This window comes from Jaculus jaculus, chromosome 8, assembly GCF_020740685.1.
Source record: "Jaculus jaculus isolate mJacJac1 chromosome 8, mJacJac1.mat.Y.cur, whole genome shotgun sequence".
NCBI lineage: Eukaryota > Metazoa > Chordata > Mammalia > Rodentia > Dipodidae > Jaculus > Jaculus jaculus.
The window spans coordinates 17,326,516-17,342,911 of record NC_059109.1 but is presented as its reverse complement, the minus strand read 5'-3'; the positions used below and the strand labels follow the sequence as shown (position 1 = coordinate 17,342,911).

At 42.5% G+C, this 16,396-nt stretch overlaps 1 protein-coding gene across 1 annotated transcript in view; it reads left to right on the top strand.

The window, feature by feature from the left end:
* The window catches only part of Opn5 (opsin 5), a 39,913-nt gene extending 36,880 nt beyond the window's left edge, over positions 1–3,033 (top strand). Inside the window, exon 6 of the mRNA XM_004649433.3 lies at positions 2,970–3,033. Coding sequence (XP_004649490.3) covers positions 2,970–3,033 — 64 coding nt within the window. The remainder of the gene's footprint in view (positions 1–2,969) is intronic.
* The last annotated feature ends 13,363 nt before the right edge of the window (positions 3,034–16,396 follow it).

Below are 16,396 nucleotides of genomic sequence, written 5' to 3'. Positions count from 1 at the left end.
AGTCTCTTATTTTCTACTTTGGTGAGTTTTGAGTCTCCTCAAATGTCTGTACCCATGTCCATAGAGACAGTTCTCTGGCTAGCAGCAAGAGCAGTGCATTAATCTATGTTATGTATACATACATGTAAAATCTCCTTTTCACAGCTATCTCTGCAATGTTATCTGAGTCCTGGTGGGTGTGATAGAGATGACTCACAGGCCTAAGTCCTGAGAATTCTTTTCTCGTCATTTGGATGACTCTTGGGTCTCCCAGGCTTTTGCTGTCATCAGTGAAAAGAAGGTTCTCTAATCAAAATGGAGATTGGGGGTAATCCAAGGGTTTATCTACACACATTCAGAAGGCTTTTTGATGGGCGTAACTTCTCTGTTTGGCTAAAGGGCAGTGTGATCTTCATTCTGGGGGTCTATAGCCTTCCAAACCATGGGTTTTTGACTTGATTCTTAGTACCACATGTGAATTCCCTCTTACTAAATGGAGTCTCTTATCTAATAAGTTTATTTGCCACGATTGCACAGGCGTGTACATCTTGCCTGGTTTGTTGATTTTGTAGCTTGCAGGACCCGCTGAGTGTAGATTTTTCTTTCGTGTATGTGCGTGTGTACATGTATGCATGTTTGTATGTGTCACCGGCACATTTGTTTGTGTGAAGGCCAGAGGTTTATGCAGGATAATCCTTAGTTCTGCTCTAATTTATTTTTTGAGACAAGTTCTCACATTGATTCTGGGGTTTACTGATCTGGCTAGGCTGGATAGCCAGCAAACCTTAGGGGCCTCCTGCCTCCATCTCCTCAGGGCTGGGATTACAGACATGGTACTGCCATGCTTAGCTTTTACTTGTGTGCTTGGGATCTGAACTCAGAGCCTCAGGCTTCTATGACAAACACTTTACCAAATAAGCCATCTTCCCAGCCTCCAGACCTGCAAATTCGAAAAGGGCCTGTTCTAAGGAGGAGCAGAAGGGTCAGAAGGTAGCTGGTATAGATTTATCTTTATAGGTAAAAATAATAAAATGAAGTCTTATTTATCTTTGTTATAAAGAAATTAAACACAGCCAAAAATGGTAGCACATACCTTTAATCCCAGAACTAGGGAAGCAGAGGTAGGAGGATTGCTATGAGTTCCAGGACAGCCTGAATCTACATAGTGAATTCTAGGTTAGCCTGGGCTAGAGAGAGACCTTACCTCAAAAAAAAAAAAAAAAACAACAAAAAAACAAAACAGTTGTTAGACAAGATGAGTACCACGGAGGTTCAGAAAGTGAGGTGAGGTGATAAACCAGTCCAGAGGGCCTAATATGTACCTAGCACAGTTCCAGTGAATTCAGCAGGATTATCTGATATCCTTGTTCGTTCTGTTTCTGAGCTCTGATGGATTTGTGTACAAGGGAGAAATATCTTCAATTCAAGGGAACAAGCTAATAGCATATGAGGTTGTGGAAATAAATTTTGAGTTAATTTTAACAGTTTAAAAAAAGTTGAACTGAACCATCCCTTTCCCCAAATTGAGTTCCCTGAAATTTTGGTAGAAACTGATGAACCAAAGGGCACAAACAAAAACCCGAAAATGTAAGACTCGGTGAGGACCACTGTTGAGAATTGTCCTGCCCCCCACCCCGCCCCGTTTGCTGTCCACATAAGTCTCTTTTTGGATGGGTGTATGAAGTCTATACATGTGTGTTGTTATATACGTGAGTGTCAGTGTCAAATGTCCTTCCCAGTCACTTCCTACCTCATTTTGAGACAGGGTTTCCTCACTGAACCTGCAATGCACCAATTCAGCTGGACAAGCTAGCCAGCAATCCCCGGGAATCCATCTGTTTCTCCCACCCCGGTACTGGGATTATAGGTTCACTACCTCGCCTAACTTTTACATGAGTCATCAGCTTTTACTGGTCATCTGAAATCTGGTCCTCATGCATTTACAGCCAGCACTTTAACCGTTGAGCAATCTCCCAGTCTCTAGATATAACCTTGGCAAACTGTGAGTATCTAATCCACATTAGGAACTTTGCAGACCCTCCCACCTTCAGAGAGTGGATTTCATTGGTCTGGCTTGTGCTTCAGCCATCTGGGCATGTAACTGTCCTAGGAGATTCTCACGCACAGTCATCACTGCAAGCCACTCAAGTAGAAGTTTAGAAGGGAAACCATTGGTGCTGAAGATCATAGGCATTGACTTGGCTTCTAAAGAGAACACAGGTGGCCAGTGAAAAAGGAGGGAGACTTTGGAGGCTGGATCAGTCTTAGATGGAAATGTCCAAAAGACACTGTGCTGCGTTCCTAGTGTTTTAGTAAAGTTAAAGCACAATCGGAACCACGTCCCCAATTCTGGGATGGTGAGTGCCACTAAACCTCTCTGACCCCCTTAGTTTGAAAAGTTGCCCCTCTGAAGTCTCTTTCAGTCAGTGGGTGACAGGGCTCAGCTGAATGGGAAATAAAAGTGCAATGAATTCTGTTCTAGAGAACTTTTTTTTTTTTAAATTTTTATTTATTTATTTATTTGAGAGCGACAGACACAGAGAGAAAGACAGGTAGAGGGAGAGAGAGAGAATGGGCACGCCAGGGCCTCCAGCCTCTGCAAACGAACTCCAGACGCGTGCGCCCCCTTGTGCATCTGGCTAACGTGGGACCTGGGGAACCGAGCCTAGAACCAGGGTCCTTAGGCTTCACAGGCAAGCGCTTAACCACTACGCCATCTCTCCAGCCCCTAGAGAACTTTTATGAGATAGGAAATGTGTTGTAAAAAAAAGTGCCAGGTTTCCTTGGTTTTGAATATTCTACATTATCTTATGTTTTATTATTGACATGTTATTTTATTGTTTATTGCTTTTCATCTCTTTCTAATTCAAGTCTTATGCACATAGTCTTGATGGTAGTTGATGTGACATGATATATATTCACATGGATGTTGACATACATGCATGTGGGTGTGCCTGTGTTAATTTATATTTTTCTTCTCCTACATCTAGGCTACATACTGTAACAACAGTCAGGAAGTCTTCTGCTGTGTTGGAGATCCATCAGGAGGTATGAAGATGGACACAGCATCACTCATGGACACATTCACCTATTTATTGCTGTTAACATTCAATCATGACCACACTCTCTTCTTTATCTTATATTTTTATATTTTGTACCCTTTCCCTCTTTTTCCTCAAGCCAGGGCTTGCTGGAAAATTGTAATGGCCAGATGGAAACTAGCTTATAGGACACTACATCAAGGAATATAATTAGGATGAGTATCTCTGGATCCTTCTTCTTTTTTTCATGCTTAAAATCTGTTGCATGCCAAGCAGTGTGAAGCCTGAGATGTGGGGGAAAATGTTTAACGTGTTACTGATTAGGGTATTATTTTATTTTATTGCATCATCATTCTCATCATTTCTTAGCATAGGGTTCGAGATATAGCTTCTGGGGTGGCATTATGGATAGTGTGGGCCATCCTCTTTGGGAAATGCACTGACTTACACGCCTTGCTCTTGTCTTTCCCTGCTGGCAGAGGGTCACATCTAATGGTGACGAATTGGAGTGGGGTCCTCGAGGGAAATCAGCTTTGTCTGAAATCCCTAAATTGAAGCCTCTCTTGAATGTCTGATTTCTAGTTAAAAAAAAAAATTCCCATCAATGGCAATTTTACCCACATGGGTTGTTCTCATTAAGTTCTAGTTACTAACGTGGTAGCTAGAACAGGGCGCTGCTAGCTTTAATCTCCTAAGAGATGAAATTTAGTGAAAAGAGCTATTACTTTTCTTTGCTTGTCCTGTACGACCTTGGTTTTTTTTTTGTTGTTCATTTTTTTCCCCCACAACAAATGCCTTTTGAAGCCCAAGGTTAAAGAGAGGCAAGTATGAGTGAAATGAAAGGAATTTAAAGGCAACTCCCGGTTCTTTAAAAGCTAATGAGAGAGGAAGACATGGAAATACTGGGCTTACATAGGCACTGAGCTCTTTCGTCCATCTCATTTTCTCCCTTGCCCCTAAGAACCGGCGCAGACAGACGTTCTGCGTACGAAGCTTCCATTCTGTCTGCCTCCACCTCCTCTATGAACTTTTAAGCCTTGTTCATCTTCCCTTTCCACCCTTTTGGTAACTGCTAAGGAAGTGGGACATAAATGACACCCTTTCTGTGTTGCATTTGAAAGTTTAAAGAGAATCAGCGCTCCCCCAGGGCCCAACCCTTTGTGCATGGCACCTTCTCTTCCGGTGTCTTTTACCTTCTTCAGGGTAGGAATGAGGAAGGAGTTCATGAGGATGTTTGGCTTTGACAAGTATTGTTGGACAGATGCTACAAAACATGGTCTGTGCTTAAATGAAAACTTTGCCTGGGCCTTAGGAAGGACATAAGTGTTATACTCGATAGAGGGGAGATGCTTCCATGCAGATGTGCAAATTGTAGAAATGTGAGGGGCACTGCTCAAAGAGCCTGGCTCTACATCCTAGGGCCATGCTTCTGGCCAGCTTGTAAAATGAGGGTAGGAGAAAATACTATCACAGGGCTATGGCCGGTCTTGGATGAGCAAATACACAGAAAAGCCTGCTTGGAACAGAGGAAGCCTTCCCTACATGGTAATGGTTGCTCGTCTGATTAAGGTCAATGGTGATATTCAGAAATGGAGCTGGCACTGGTCATCTTTCAAGAGCTGGAACAAGAAGATGAGGGGTTTAAAATGTTTGGACCACCAGTGTGGTGGTGTAGCCGATGGTGGATTGCATGGGAGAGGGTGAAGGATCATGGTTACAGGTTATAACTAGACAAATCATAGTGAAATTACAGTCTTCGAGGGCCTGCGTGAAGGAGGACCAGTGGAAACAAGATGGCACTATAGCTTTAAAACATTCTAAGAAGTAGGAGTTCTTCGCAATTGATGGCCTAGAGGCAGAAGAGTCAAAGGTGACTTGGGGAATCTGCTTGAGAAAGAGCATGGATAAAGAAAAATTGCTGGTCTCAGGAGACCTGAAAGAAGCAAGTTGAAGGGAGGTGGGGCTTCCTGTTTGTTTATGGTTTGTGGGGATGGTTTTAGGAGTAGATGATGCAGAGCTTGGAGAGACAGAGAACAAAGAAGCCATTCATGTTAGTGTGCATTTGTCCAGCAAGTGAAACTTAATAGTGACATTGAAAGAAGTCCTTGAAGGTAGAGAACAACAAACTCTCCTTTATTAACTGTTTCCATAAACTGTGGATTTTACCAAAGCTTTTAAAAAAGCATGTATATCAAAGGATTAGCATAGAGAGGAGGGAAAAGAGAGTTTAAATATTAGGCACTGGGGGGAGGGTGGCTCCTAGAATTAATTTCTGCTACCAATTTTAAGTATATGATTTTAGTCTTCTGTTATACATGCTTTTGTGATTTCTTGAGAGCTGGGAGGCACCAATATTATTAGCTGTGTGTGTGTGTGTGTGTGTGTGTGTGTGTGTGTGTATTTATATGGAGAGAGAGAGAGAGAGAGAGAGAGAGAGAGAGAGAGAGAGAGAGAGAAATAGGTGCTGCTCTAGGGCATCCAGCTACTGCAAGTGAACTCCAAACATTGCACCACCTTGTGCATCTGGCTGACATGGGCCCTGGGGAATCAGACCTCGGTCCTTTGGCATTGCAGGTAAGCACCTTATCTGCTAAGCCATCTCTCCAGTCCTTATGTAGTTTTTGATTTAGAAATAATTTAGATTTACTAAAAGATAGGTTATATTTATGTTCTCTCTCTCTCTCTCTCTCTCTCTCTCTCTCGCTGTGTGTGTGTGTATGTGTGTGTGTGTGTGTGTGTATGTGCACACATGTGATAACAAAGACTGCAAAATCTTTGAGCAGACTTCACATTCCCTCTCTGAGTTATCACAACTGGCTAAAGGCATAACATGTGAAGGGCACTTGGAAATTAAATGGTTGAAATCTTTAAAGTAACTATCAGTATAATTTGGGAGAGAGTTGGAAGGTTGGGATAGATTACTAAATGGAGAATGCAAAATCCTTGATCCCTGGTTGATTCCTTCTTTTCTTAATTATTTGTTCATGAGAAAGTTTCACTCAGTAGCTCAGGCTTATGATCCTCCTGCCTCAGCCTCCCTAGTGCTGGGATAATAGACATTAGTCACCATACTCAACTATTCCTTGTTTTTATGAACCTTCACTTAAACATGTCCCATCACATTAATACACAAAGGAACCATAGTATTTATAAATTTATGAACTTGAAAGGTTGCATTTCAAGAATCATAATAAAATCAAAATATTTTTTTGAGTGAGGCAATAGAAATATATTTCAGAGAAAAACTATTTGATTTCTTTTTACTTTTGGATATTTTAGGTAGAGTCTCACTGTAGTCTAGGCTGACTTGGAACTCACTCTGTAGTCTCAAGCTGGCCTTGAGTTCACAGGGATCCCCCTACCTCTGCTTCCTGAGAGCTGGGATTACAGACATGTTCCGCCACACCTCGTTCTCTATTTGGTTTTTACAGTGCAGCTTTATAAAAAAAAAAAAAAAAAATCAAGCAGAGTTATTTACAATTGAAATGCTGACTAAATTTTTTTTATTCCATTTATTTTTTCCTTTGGAAACATACTACTACCTTTGATATTCTTTAGTGGTACAAACCATAAAAATCTGAATAGAAGTTGCTCTCCATTGATTTAGTGAAAACGAGGGATAGAAGACCAAAGAGAGTCAGCGAGAGGGGACTGCCAGCCAGCATGGGTCTGGAGGGGATACTTGGTGCCAGCAGGGTGACACGTCTTCAAGGTTGCCCACACACCAGAGGACATCAAGTGAAATATAACGTTTTATCAACATCAGCCTTGGATGCAATGATTAATTTTCTTGTGTAGGAATCCTGTGTTCAAAAGGACACAAAGATGACCATTTTGCATCCCTTCTTTTGCTTTTTATTTTTACTTTTAGGTTTTCAGGGCAGGGTCTTGCTCTAGCCCAGGCTGACCTGGAAGTCGCTGAGACTCAGGCTGGCCTTGAACTCACAGCAATTCTCCTACCTCTGCCTCCTGAGTGCTGGGGTTAAAGATGTGTGCCACCACGCCTGGCCCTCCTTTTAATTTTGATGAATGTGTATTCATTTTGCATACTTACAGGGTTCAAGGTGAGATGCTGCTACATGTGTATAAGAAGCACTGATCAAATCCTGCTACCTTGATCCACTTCTCTTCCTCTTTCCAAACTCTAGTTATCCAGTTAAAACAAACGTCTGCATATGAGAAAGAACATATGCTACCTGTTGTCCTCCTGCCCCCGCTATCCCGCTATCCTGCTATCCCACTATCCCGCTATCCCGCTATCCCGCTATTCCGCTTGATGCAATGTCTTCCAGTTCAATCTATTTGACTGGAAGTAAGAAAGTATAATTTTCCTTTATGACTGAATAATATTCCACATATACAATATTCACACCCACCACCATTTTCTTTATAAATTCATCTGTTGGTAAATGCACCTGAGCTTTTTTCCACATTTGGCAATTTAAGAAAATTTACATGTTTATTTATTTACTTGTAAGCAGATAGAAAGATAAAGAGAAGAGATACAGACAGAGAGAATGGGGGCATCAGGGCCTCCAGATGCTGCAAATGTCCCACTTTGCGCATCTGGCTTTAGGTGGGTACTAGGGAATTGAACCGGGATTATTAGGCATTGCAGACAAGTGCCTTGCCCACTGGGCCATTTCTTCAGCCCACATTTGGCAATTTTGAAAAGTGTGTACCCTTCTTGTAAAAAAAGCAGAAGGAAAAAATTTATACGAGTTATAGGGATTTCGGTAAGAAAACACACTCAAAAACATGTCCTAAGACAATAAAAACACCCTCAAATCTGGATCTGTTCTTATAGGCCACATAATAAACCCCTCAGTCACCCCTGTGACCCTTGCTGCCTTGACTGATTTATTTTAAAGATTGTACCACTTTCAACATTCGTCAAGTAAATGGTCATGTGTGGAATATATTCTGGATATTATTTTATGCTAGAGATTTGAATCAAAATAAGCATGGATATTTTAGCTACTTTTTTTTTTATTTTTGTTTATGATTTTTGTCTTAGTGACTTTGCATCTGTGTGCTTAGCTATGCCAACTGGGTGCTCCTGTGCTCATGAGATCGGGAACTGATAGGCCTATGTCGTGCAAATCTCAACTGGGGAAAAAAATCATTTAGGATTGTATACGTTCTTCACTGGTTTTGTATTATTTTGGTTTTAACATTGGCCAATTTTACGTAGGAAATACTACATTCATTCCTTCAGTTTTACTGTTGAGAGCTTATTAAGTGCTTGAAATATCAAGTGATCAGAGTGTTTGGGGAAATTTGCAAAAGATGAGACTGTGTATTTAACTTTTTTCTCTTTTGTTATTTTTATTAGCAACATATTTTGTATGGATACATAATGTGTTGGTGCTCTCTTTTCCCTCGTTCTTCCCCCCCCCCCCGTTCCACTGGGGACCCACCTGGTGGGGTTGCTGGTATTCCCCATGGGGCTGTGGATTATCCATTGTGGGAGCAGTAGTCAGTTATTTTGGGAGGGGATGAGGGAATGGCTCTGGGTATGATGCCTCAACCTGTGGCTCTTACAATCTTTCGGCCCCACTTCTGCAAAATTCCCTGAGCCATGGTGGGTGAGTTTTAAGTTTACTTCAGTGATGAGCTCTTAGGAGCCTTGGGATCTCTGCTTTGGTAGGTGTTGAGCATCCTCAGTGTCTGTCTCCTACATTCTGGCTCTGATGATCAGATTCAGCATAAAAGCAGTTCTCTTGCTCATCTTCCCAATTCCTCTGTGGATTCAGCAGTGGCTTGGCTGAAGTGTGAGGGATAGTTTATTTCCTTATGACTCACTGGCTTCTGGAAAAGAACAGATTCTCCAATGGGGAGTGAAGTCAGCATAGGTTAAATTGGATAAGCATTATTAATTTAGGGAGAGTTTAATGTATGTAACCCTTCTTTTATCCAGAGTCTAGTGAGAGCTTGACACTGGAGAGCATAATCTATGTCTCTGTAGATAGATTCTGAATTGGTTCCCAGTTCCAGATATGGGTTTCTTTCCACTGAGTAGATCTCTTAGCCAATCAGAAAGCTATTGGTTACCCACTGAGGCTGTGTGCCACTATTGCACTGGCATGTACATCCTTCCAGGGTGTTTGCTTCTGAGTAGTTTAGACCTCTGGTTTCTCAGGTAGGCAACTTTCCCCTAGTAGCTAATGTAGTGCTTTCCAGCACTAGATGGGTGGTCTGGGGACTGATTCTGTTCTGAATTCCAGCCAGGTCTCTCCATGCTCTGTGTCATCAGCATATGGCATCTTTAGCAATAGGGTCTTGCCTGTTGCCTCAGGTAGGTAATCAAGTGCTTTGACAGAAACCTGTCTTGTTTTGGGGACCTTGTAGTTTTCTCAAATCAATAGCTCATTATGGGTAGCAACCAATTTCTGGTACTGGGAGTTACAGGCCAGAGACAAAAAACATAAACAAAAATAAAAAAAACACATGTTTTTTGCTTAGGCTTCATTCCACCCTCTCCAGGGTCTTTCTTTTTAGGTGCCTCCCCCTTGATCCTGTTGAGGGATATATCGTTTTGTCTACCTTCAAGGAAAAAGCTTTCTATGGTATCTGTTGCAGTCTGGTTCGTATTGCTGATAGAAATCACCCAACCAAGAGCAGCTTCTTGGAAAAAGAAATTTATTTTGGCTTATAGGCTTGAGAGGAAGCTCCACAATGGCAGGGGAAAACAATGCCATGAGCAGAGGGGGGACATCACCTCCTGGCCAACATAAAGTGGTCAATAGCAACAGGAGAGTATGCCTAAAACTGGTGTGGGGAAACTGGCTATAATACCCATAAGCCCGCCCCCAACAATACACTCCCTCCAGAAGGCATTAACTCCCAAATATCCATCAGCAGGGAACCTAGCATTCAGAACACCTAAGTTTATGGGGGATACCTAAATCAAACCATCACATTCCATCCCTGGCATCCATAAACTGATAACCATACACGATGTAAAATGCAATGCATTCAGTCTGACTTTAGAAGTCCCATAGTTTTTATCAATTCCAATGATGTTCATACATATCCATAGTCCAAGATCTTTTTTTTAAAAATTTTTAATTTATTTATTTGAGAGCGACAGAGAGAGAAAGACAAATAGAGGGAGAGAGAGAATGGGCGCACCAGGGCTTCCAGCCTCTGCAAACGAAATCCAGACACGTGCGCCCCCTTGTGCATCTGGCTAACATGGGACCTGGGGATCCGAGCCTCGAACTGGGGTCCTTAGGCTTCACAGGCAAGCACTTAACCACCAAGCCATCTCTCCAGCCCCCAAGATCTTTTAACTGAGCCATAATACCAAAAAATAACCTCAAAAAACCCATAATGGCACAGAATAAACATTCACACTGCAAAAGATGACATTGGGCATAAGAAATATTCAACCAATACAAGATTTAAAACAACCAGAGAAAATATCAAACTCTGTAGCTTCAAGTCCAACAACTCTAGCCAGTGACAAATCTCCAAGTCCAATAATTTAACCAGTGACAAGTCTCTGGCATTCCAATTCCGCCCCTCCAGTTAGGCTACTTACAGTCCTAGAAAACTTCATCCAGGGCTGGCAGATCTCCTTGGCAGCCATCTTGTGGTCCCAGCATTTCCACTGGGTCTCCACTGCAAGCCACAGTTCATCCTCATGGCCCCATGGGGTCTCCGTGCAGTCAACCAACAAAACCTGCTTCATACTGCCCATGGCCATTTCCAAAACACAAGACCGTGTTGCAAAATCAGTGACCCTCTCTTTTCTGCATTTCTTATACTCCACAATACCAGGTATGGTGCCAATTTGTTAATCCAGGGGGGAGTAAAGCAGACTTTGAAGAACAGGACACTCCTTGAGCATTCAGGCCACTTCAAAAGAATTGCCATTCTTCCTTTTGCCCCAGCGCAGGTCAGCTAGCCCAGTCTCAAAGGTTGTAATCTCTCAGTTGCAGCTGAACGGGCAACAGTTCACCCAAAGATTTTTCTTTCTGTGCCATATCCCTCTGCGCACACCAGTTCATTTCTACGCAAAGCAACCCTGCACAACTTCTCAGGACACAGGCATAAGAGCAAGCTTCTCACACAAACTGCTAGCCCAGTCTAAGCAAAGCTCTTTCTCATCCTCATAAGCCAAACCTCACAGTTCATAGTCCTTACTGCATTCAGGTCTTGCAGCTCAGACCAGAATAGTCCATCAAGCTGTACCTATAGCACTGCAAAGCATCTCTTAGGCCAAGGTTTCAAATCCTCCCACAATCCTCTTGAAAATCAGCTCCAGAAGGTCAAAGCCACACAGTTAGGTGTCTAGCAGCAACCCCATTCCTGGTGCCACTTTATTGTTGCAGTCCGGTTCGCATTGCTGGTAGAAATCACCCAATCATGAGCAGCTTCCGGGAAAAAGAGATTTATTGTGGCTTACAGGCTTGAGGGGAAGCTCCACGATGGCAGGGGAAAATGATGGCATGAGCAGAGGGTGGACATCACCCCTTGGTCAACATAAGATGGACAATAGCAACAGGAGAGCGTGCCAACCACTGGCATGGGGAAACTGGGTATAATACTCATAAGCCCACCTCCAACAATACACTCCATCTAGGAGGCATTAATTCCCAAATAGCCATCAGCTGGGAACCTAGCATTCAGAACACCTGAGTTTATGGGGGACACCTGAATCAAACCACCACGTTACCAGTTCATTTTGGATTAATTTTGTGTTTGTTTTTTTTCCCCAGTCTCCCCTTCCCCTCCCCCAAAACCCTTCCATCCCTATGTTTTAAAGAGTTTTTTTTTTTTGTTGTTGTTTGGTTTTGTTTAATTTTTTTAAGGTGTGGTTTTATTCTAGTCCAGGCTGACCCAGAATTTGCTATGTAGTCTCAGGCTGGCCTCAACCTCACAGCACTCCTCCTATCTTGGCCTCATGAGTGCTGGGATGAAAGGGGTGGGCCACTATGTCCAGTTATAAAGAATTTTGAAAACAGTATTATCAAATATGTATCTGTCTATATCTGTATTACCTACATAATCTGTCTATATCACCATGATCTATATCAACTGTACCTCTATATTTATGTCATCTAACAAGTGGTTGTAGTTTTAAGTTTTAAGATGGGGACCTTTAGACACCATCAGAGTTTGCTTGAGAGACTGCAAATGATCAGGGCAAATTGTCAGAGTTGATTTGCATATATGGTCTATTCTCCAGATTTGAGAGGAATGTGGAATGGTCACAGAGTTTTCCCAAAGAGAACCTGTTCATTGCCATAAGCAATGATCTACAATCTCTGAAGTTTGTTATTTTTTTCCTGAGAGTGATGGAAAATTTCATGAATTAGTTTTCTTCCCTAGGATACAACAAAGTGAGGATCAGCAGGTGACCTAGGAACCTGTAGATTATGCATTTTTCAGCATTAGCGCCCAGGAAGCACACTACAGAAGTTCAAAGAACAGTTTTAATGAACCAGACTTGGTATCAGACCTAGGCTCTGTCATTGACCAGGCGTGTGGTTGAAGTCCTTATCTCTTAGTGTCCTCAGCAATCACAGCTATGGGCATAGATGGAGACCATCTTCCCTCATTACAATTTGTTGCACGTGAAGTTTATAAGGAATCTTGTGGTCCCATGAAAGCATAAATCTATTGTTAGTGTCCTGACTAAAAATAGTCACATAATTTACACCACATGATTTTGATAGTGAGATGATATAAGCTCTTCCAAATGTGGCAGAGAATGTCTGCATGCCATAGGACTGGGTCAAGTCATTTGAGGAGAAGGCGAGAAACCTATCAGGACTCTGTAGGAATAGCTATTTGTAGCTCTCCTACAGGATGTCACTAGTGGTAGGGATTGGGACCTGGAGGAGCTGTGTCTTGGTTAGGCTGTGGTTGGGAGTGGCAGGCAGTACATCAGGAGACTTGGGGTTTGTGTACCCCAGTAGGAGTCTCCTGGAAGGTAAAAGAGTCAGACTTCTTTGCTCCACTCTGGTGGAAGAATCAAGATGAACAGGCTTTCAGTAGATACTTTGCTGGGTTCGAACACTTCATTACTGCATGTGTGGATAGAGAGGCAAAATCAGTAATCTTACTTGGGGTTTTGGACGGTTCAGATATTCTCCTATGTCTCCAACTGAATTGTGTGTTTAAAGCATGGAAGAAACGAGACATGTGTTGTACGTCTGTGATCTCTGTACGCCAGAGGTGGAGACAAGAGGCTCATGAGTGATACCTAGACTACATAGCAAGACTTTGTCTCCAAACAAAACAAAATAAAACAAAACAGAACAACCAAGGGCTGGAGAGATGGTTTAGTGGTTAAGGTGCTTTTCTGCAAAGCCTAAGGACACAGGTTCAATTCCTCAATACCCATGTAAGCCAGATGCACAAGCTGACACACGTGTCTGGAGTTAATTTGCAGTGGTTAGAGCCCCTGTTGTGCCCATTCTCTTCTATCTCTTTATCTGCCTCTTTCTCTCTCTCTCTCAAATAATAAATAAATAAATTAAAATATTCTTAAAAAGAAAAACAAAGGTATGGTGGTACACACCTTTAAACCCAGCATTTGGGAGGCTGAGGTAGGATGATCTCTATAAATCTGAGGCCAGTCTGGGACAACAGAGTGAGTTTCAGGTCAGCTTGGGCTAGAGTAAGACCCTACCTTGAAAAAAACAAAACCCAAACCAAAAGAACCCATAGAGCAAAACATCACCAAAGTAGCAATGAATAAGGTACAGATGATTCTATGTTGAAGGGTTATTCAAGATTTTTTTAACCTGCCAATCACAAGGGTGATTTAACTCTTTGGTGCTCAGAATATAGGCTACAGAACCAGGGTTTGGTCAGTTATGAGCTGACTAGAATTATCGAACTAGAATCCCATTGAAGAATGATTGAATAATAACCTGCAATTCAACAAGGGATGCAACAAATGACCACTGATGTTGGCTAGATCACTGGTCTGTTAAGACCAATGTTATTCTCCACTGGATATGGTGCTCATCAGAACTTTCACCCAAGCCAAAGGACAGGGGTGTACCAACAAAGATGTGGCACTTGGAATGTGTCATTGGGCACTGAGGACTTGCCTTCTCTGCAGGGGACACTTTCTTCAGCATGTTCCATCATCAGAGCAAAGGGACATTAGTGTCAGGTATCTTAGGGGAGAGCTCTGAGGCCACAGCTGAGGACCAAGTCTGTTTGCCTCCCCACAATAGCAGGGAAGGGAATAGCAGGGAAGAACAATGAAACTGGTGTGTGAGTTAGTATTTCTTCACATATGGTTATATTAGCAGGTATTGACTGCTTAAAACTAGCTTGTTCAGAAAGAACATTTTCCCTTAATAATCAGTTAGTTTCCTATGTATTTTCTACTTTGAAAGTGTTACCTGTTTTTAACACCCACCTGCCCCCCACACATAAATCCAAATGAACAAAAATGAACAGAATTTCAAATGTCAGAATAAAAGCAAAACATCCAATGTACTTCCAAAAAAAGAAAAAAAAAAAGAGCTTAATTTGTCAGGGAGCACACGGGATTTATCCAAACTGCCCAGAATTAGATCTAGAGCTACACATTTTAACATTTTATGCACAGGCAGGCGAATCTATGTGTGAGCCCAGGCTGATGAAATGTTGTAAAGGATTGGAAGCAAAGAATAATGACATTAAACAGCAAGTTGCTGTCGATGCTCCCAGAGAGCAGATCAGTCGACACCTTTTTCTAAATATAGGACCAGGCCTGAAACTTGTGCAAATGCTTCCATGATATAGTGTTTTGTGCAGGCACTTGCTGCCAGTGGAGGATTGGCAGGGCATCCATCCAAAGGAAAATCTTATACTGTGGTTGAGCATAAATGTGAGGTATACATGAGGCAGTTGCTCAGGATGGGGATAAAACCAAGTGTTACACAAAGATGATACCTCCCAAAGAAGGGAAAACACTACAAGATGAGAGGACATCCTACCTATATCAAAGATATGTTTTATTTTTTTCATTTTTATTTCTTTATTTGACAGAGAAAGAGTGATGGAGGGAGGGAGAGAGGGAGAGAGGGAGCGAGGGAGGGAGGGAGGGAGAGAGAGAGAGAGAGAGAGAGAGAGAGAGAGAGAGAGAGAGGGAGAATGGGGGCACCAGGGCCTGCCACCTCTGCAAATAAACTCCAGATGCATGTGCCCTCTTGGGCATCTGGCTAATGTGAGTCCTGGGGAATCAAACCTGGGTCCTTTGGCTTTGCAGGCAAACACCTTAACCTCTAAGCCATCCCTTCAGCCCTAAAGATATTTTTAAAAAATATTTTATTTATTTATTTATTCATTTGACAGAGAAAGAGAGAGAAGGGGGGGGGGGAGAGAGAGGGAAAGAATGGGTGCGCCAGGGTCTCCAGCCACTGCAATTGAACTCCAGATGTGTGTGCCACCTTGTGCATCTGGCTGACATGGGTCCTGGGGAATCAAACCTGGATCCTTTGGTTTTGCGGGCAAACACCTTAACCACTAAGCAATCCCTCCAGCCCAAAGACATTTTTATTTATTTATTTGAGAGAGCAACAGAGAGAAATAAGCAGACAGGGAGAGAAAGAGAGAAAGAGAGAGACAGAGAGAGAGAGAGAGAGAGAGAGAGAGAGAGAGAGAGAGAGAGAGAGAGGGAATGAATGTGCATGTCAGTGTCTTCTGCCACAGCAAATGAACTCTAGATAAATGGTCCACTTTATGCATCAGGCTTTACATGGGTACTGGGGAATCGAACCCAGGCCAAGCACCATTAACCACTGAGCAATTTCTCCAGCCCACTACCCATGTTTTGCTTTTAGATAAAGTATCTAAACAGGCTTAGAAATCAGCTGTTAAGTTGGACTGGAAGCCAGACCAGGTAGACAACCTTGTCAGAAGCAGCTGGATTTTCAAAGGTGTTGGTGACAAGGTAATGCACCTGAAGTCTATAGGGATCTGGAAGATAGGGCAGAAACAGGAGGGAGGGTGGAGGCACTCGTCAGTGCTGCGAGGTGGAGTGGGCCAGAGCATTTCCTGTCTCATTCTGATGGCAGCGCTTGCTGTTGGACCACAACCTACAGTGGAAGACAGCATCGGAGGATCTAATAAGGGGCCTCTGTGGGCCGAGGAGAGCAACGACTTGTTCCTGGCAACTCTGGGGAAAAAAAAATGCACTTGAAAAGATGATATAAAAAGGTGGCAGGTGTGTATTCTTTAAATTCATTTTTTAAAAAAAATTCTTTATTTTTACCTTCTGGAGAGAATTCTCAAAGTGGTTATTACCCATAACTTAGCAGGCCCAGCATGAACCGCAGCTAGCATCTCCAGCTGTTGTCACATCCTGAAGTGACACTAAGTTCCCTAATCTGTCACTTTGATGCCTCTGGTCAGAAATACCT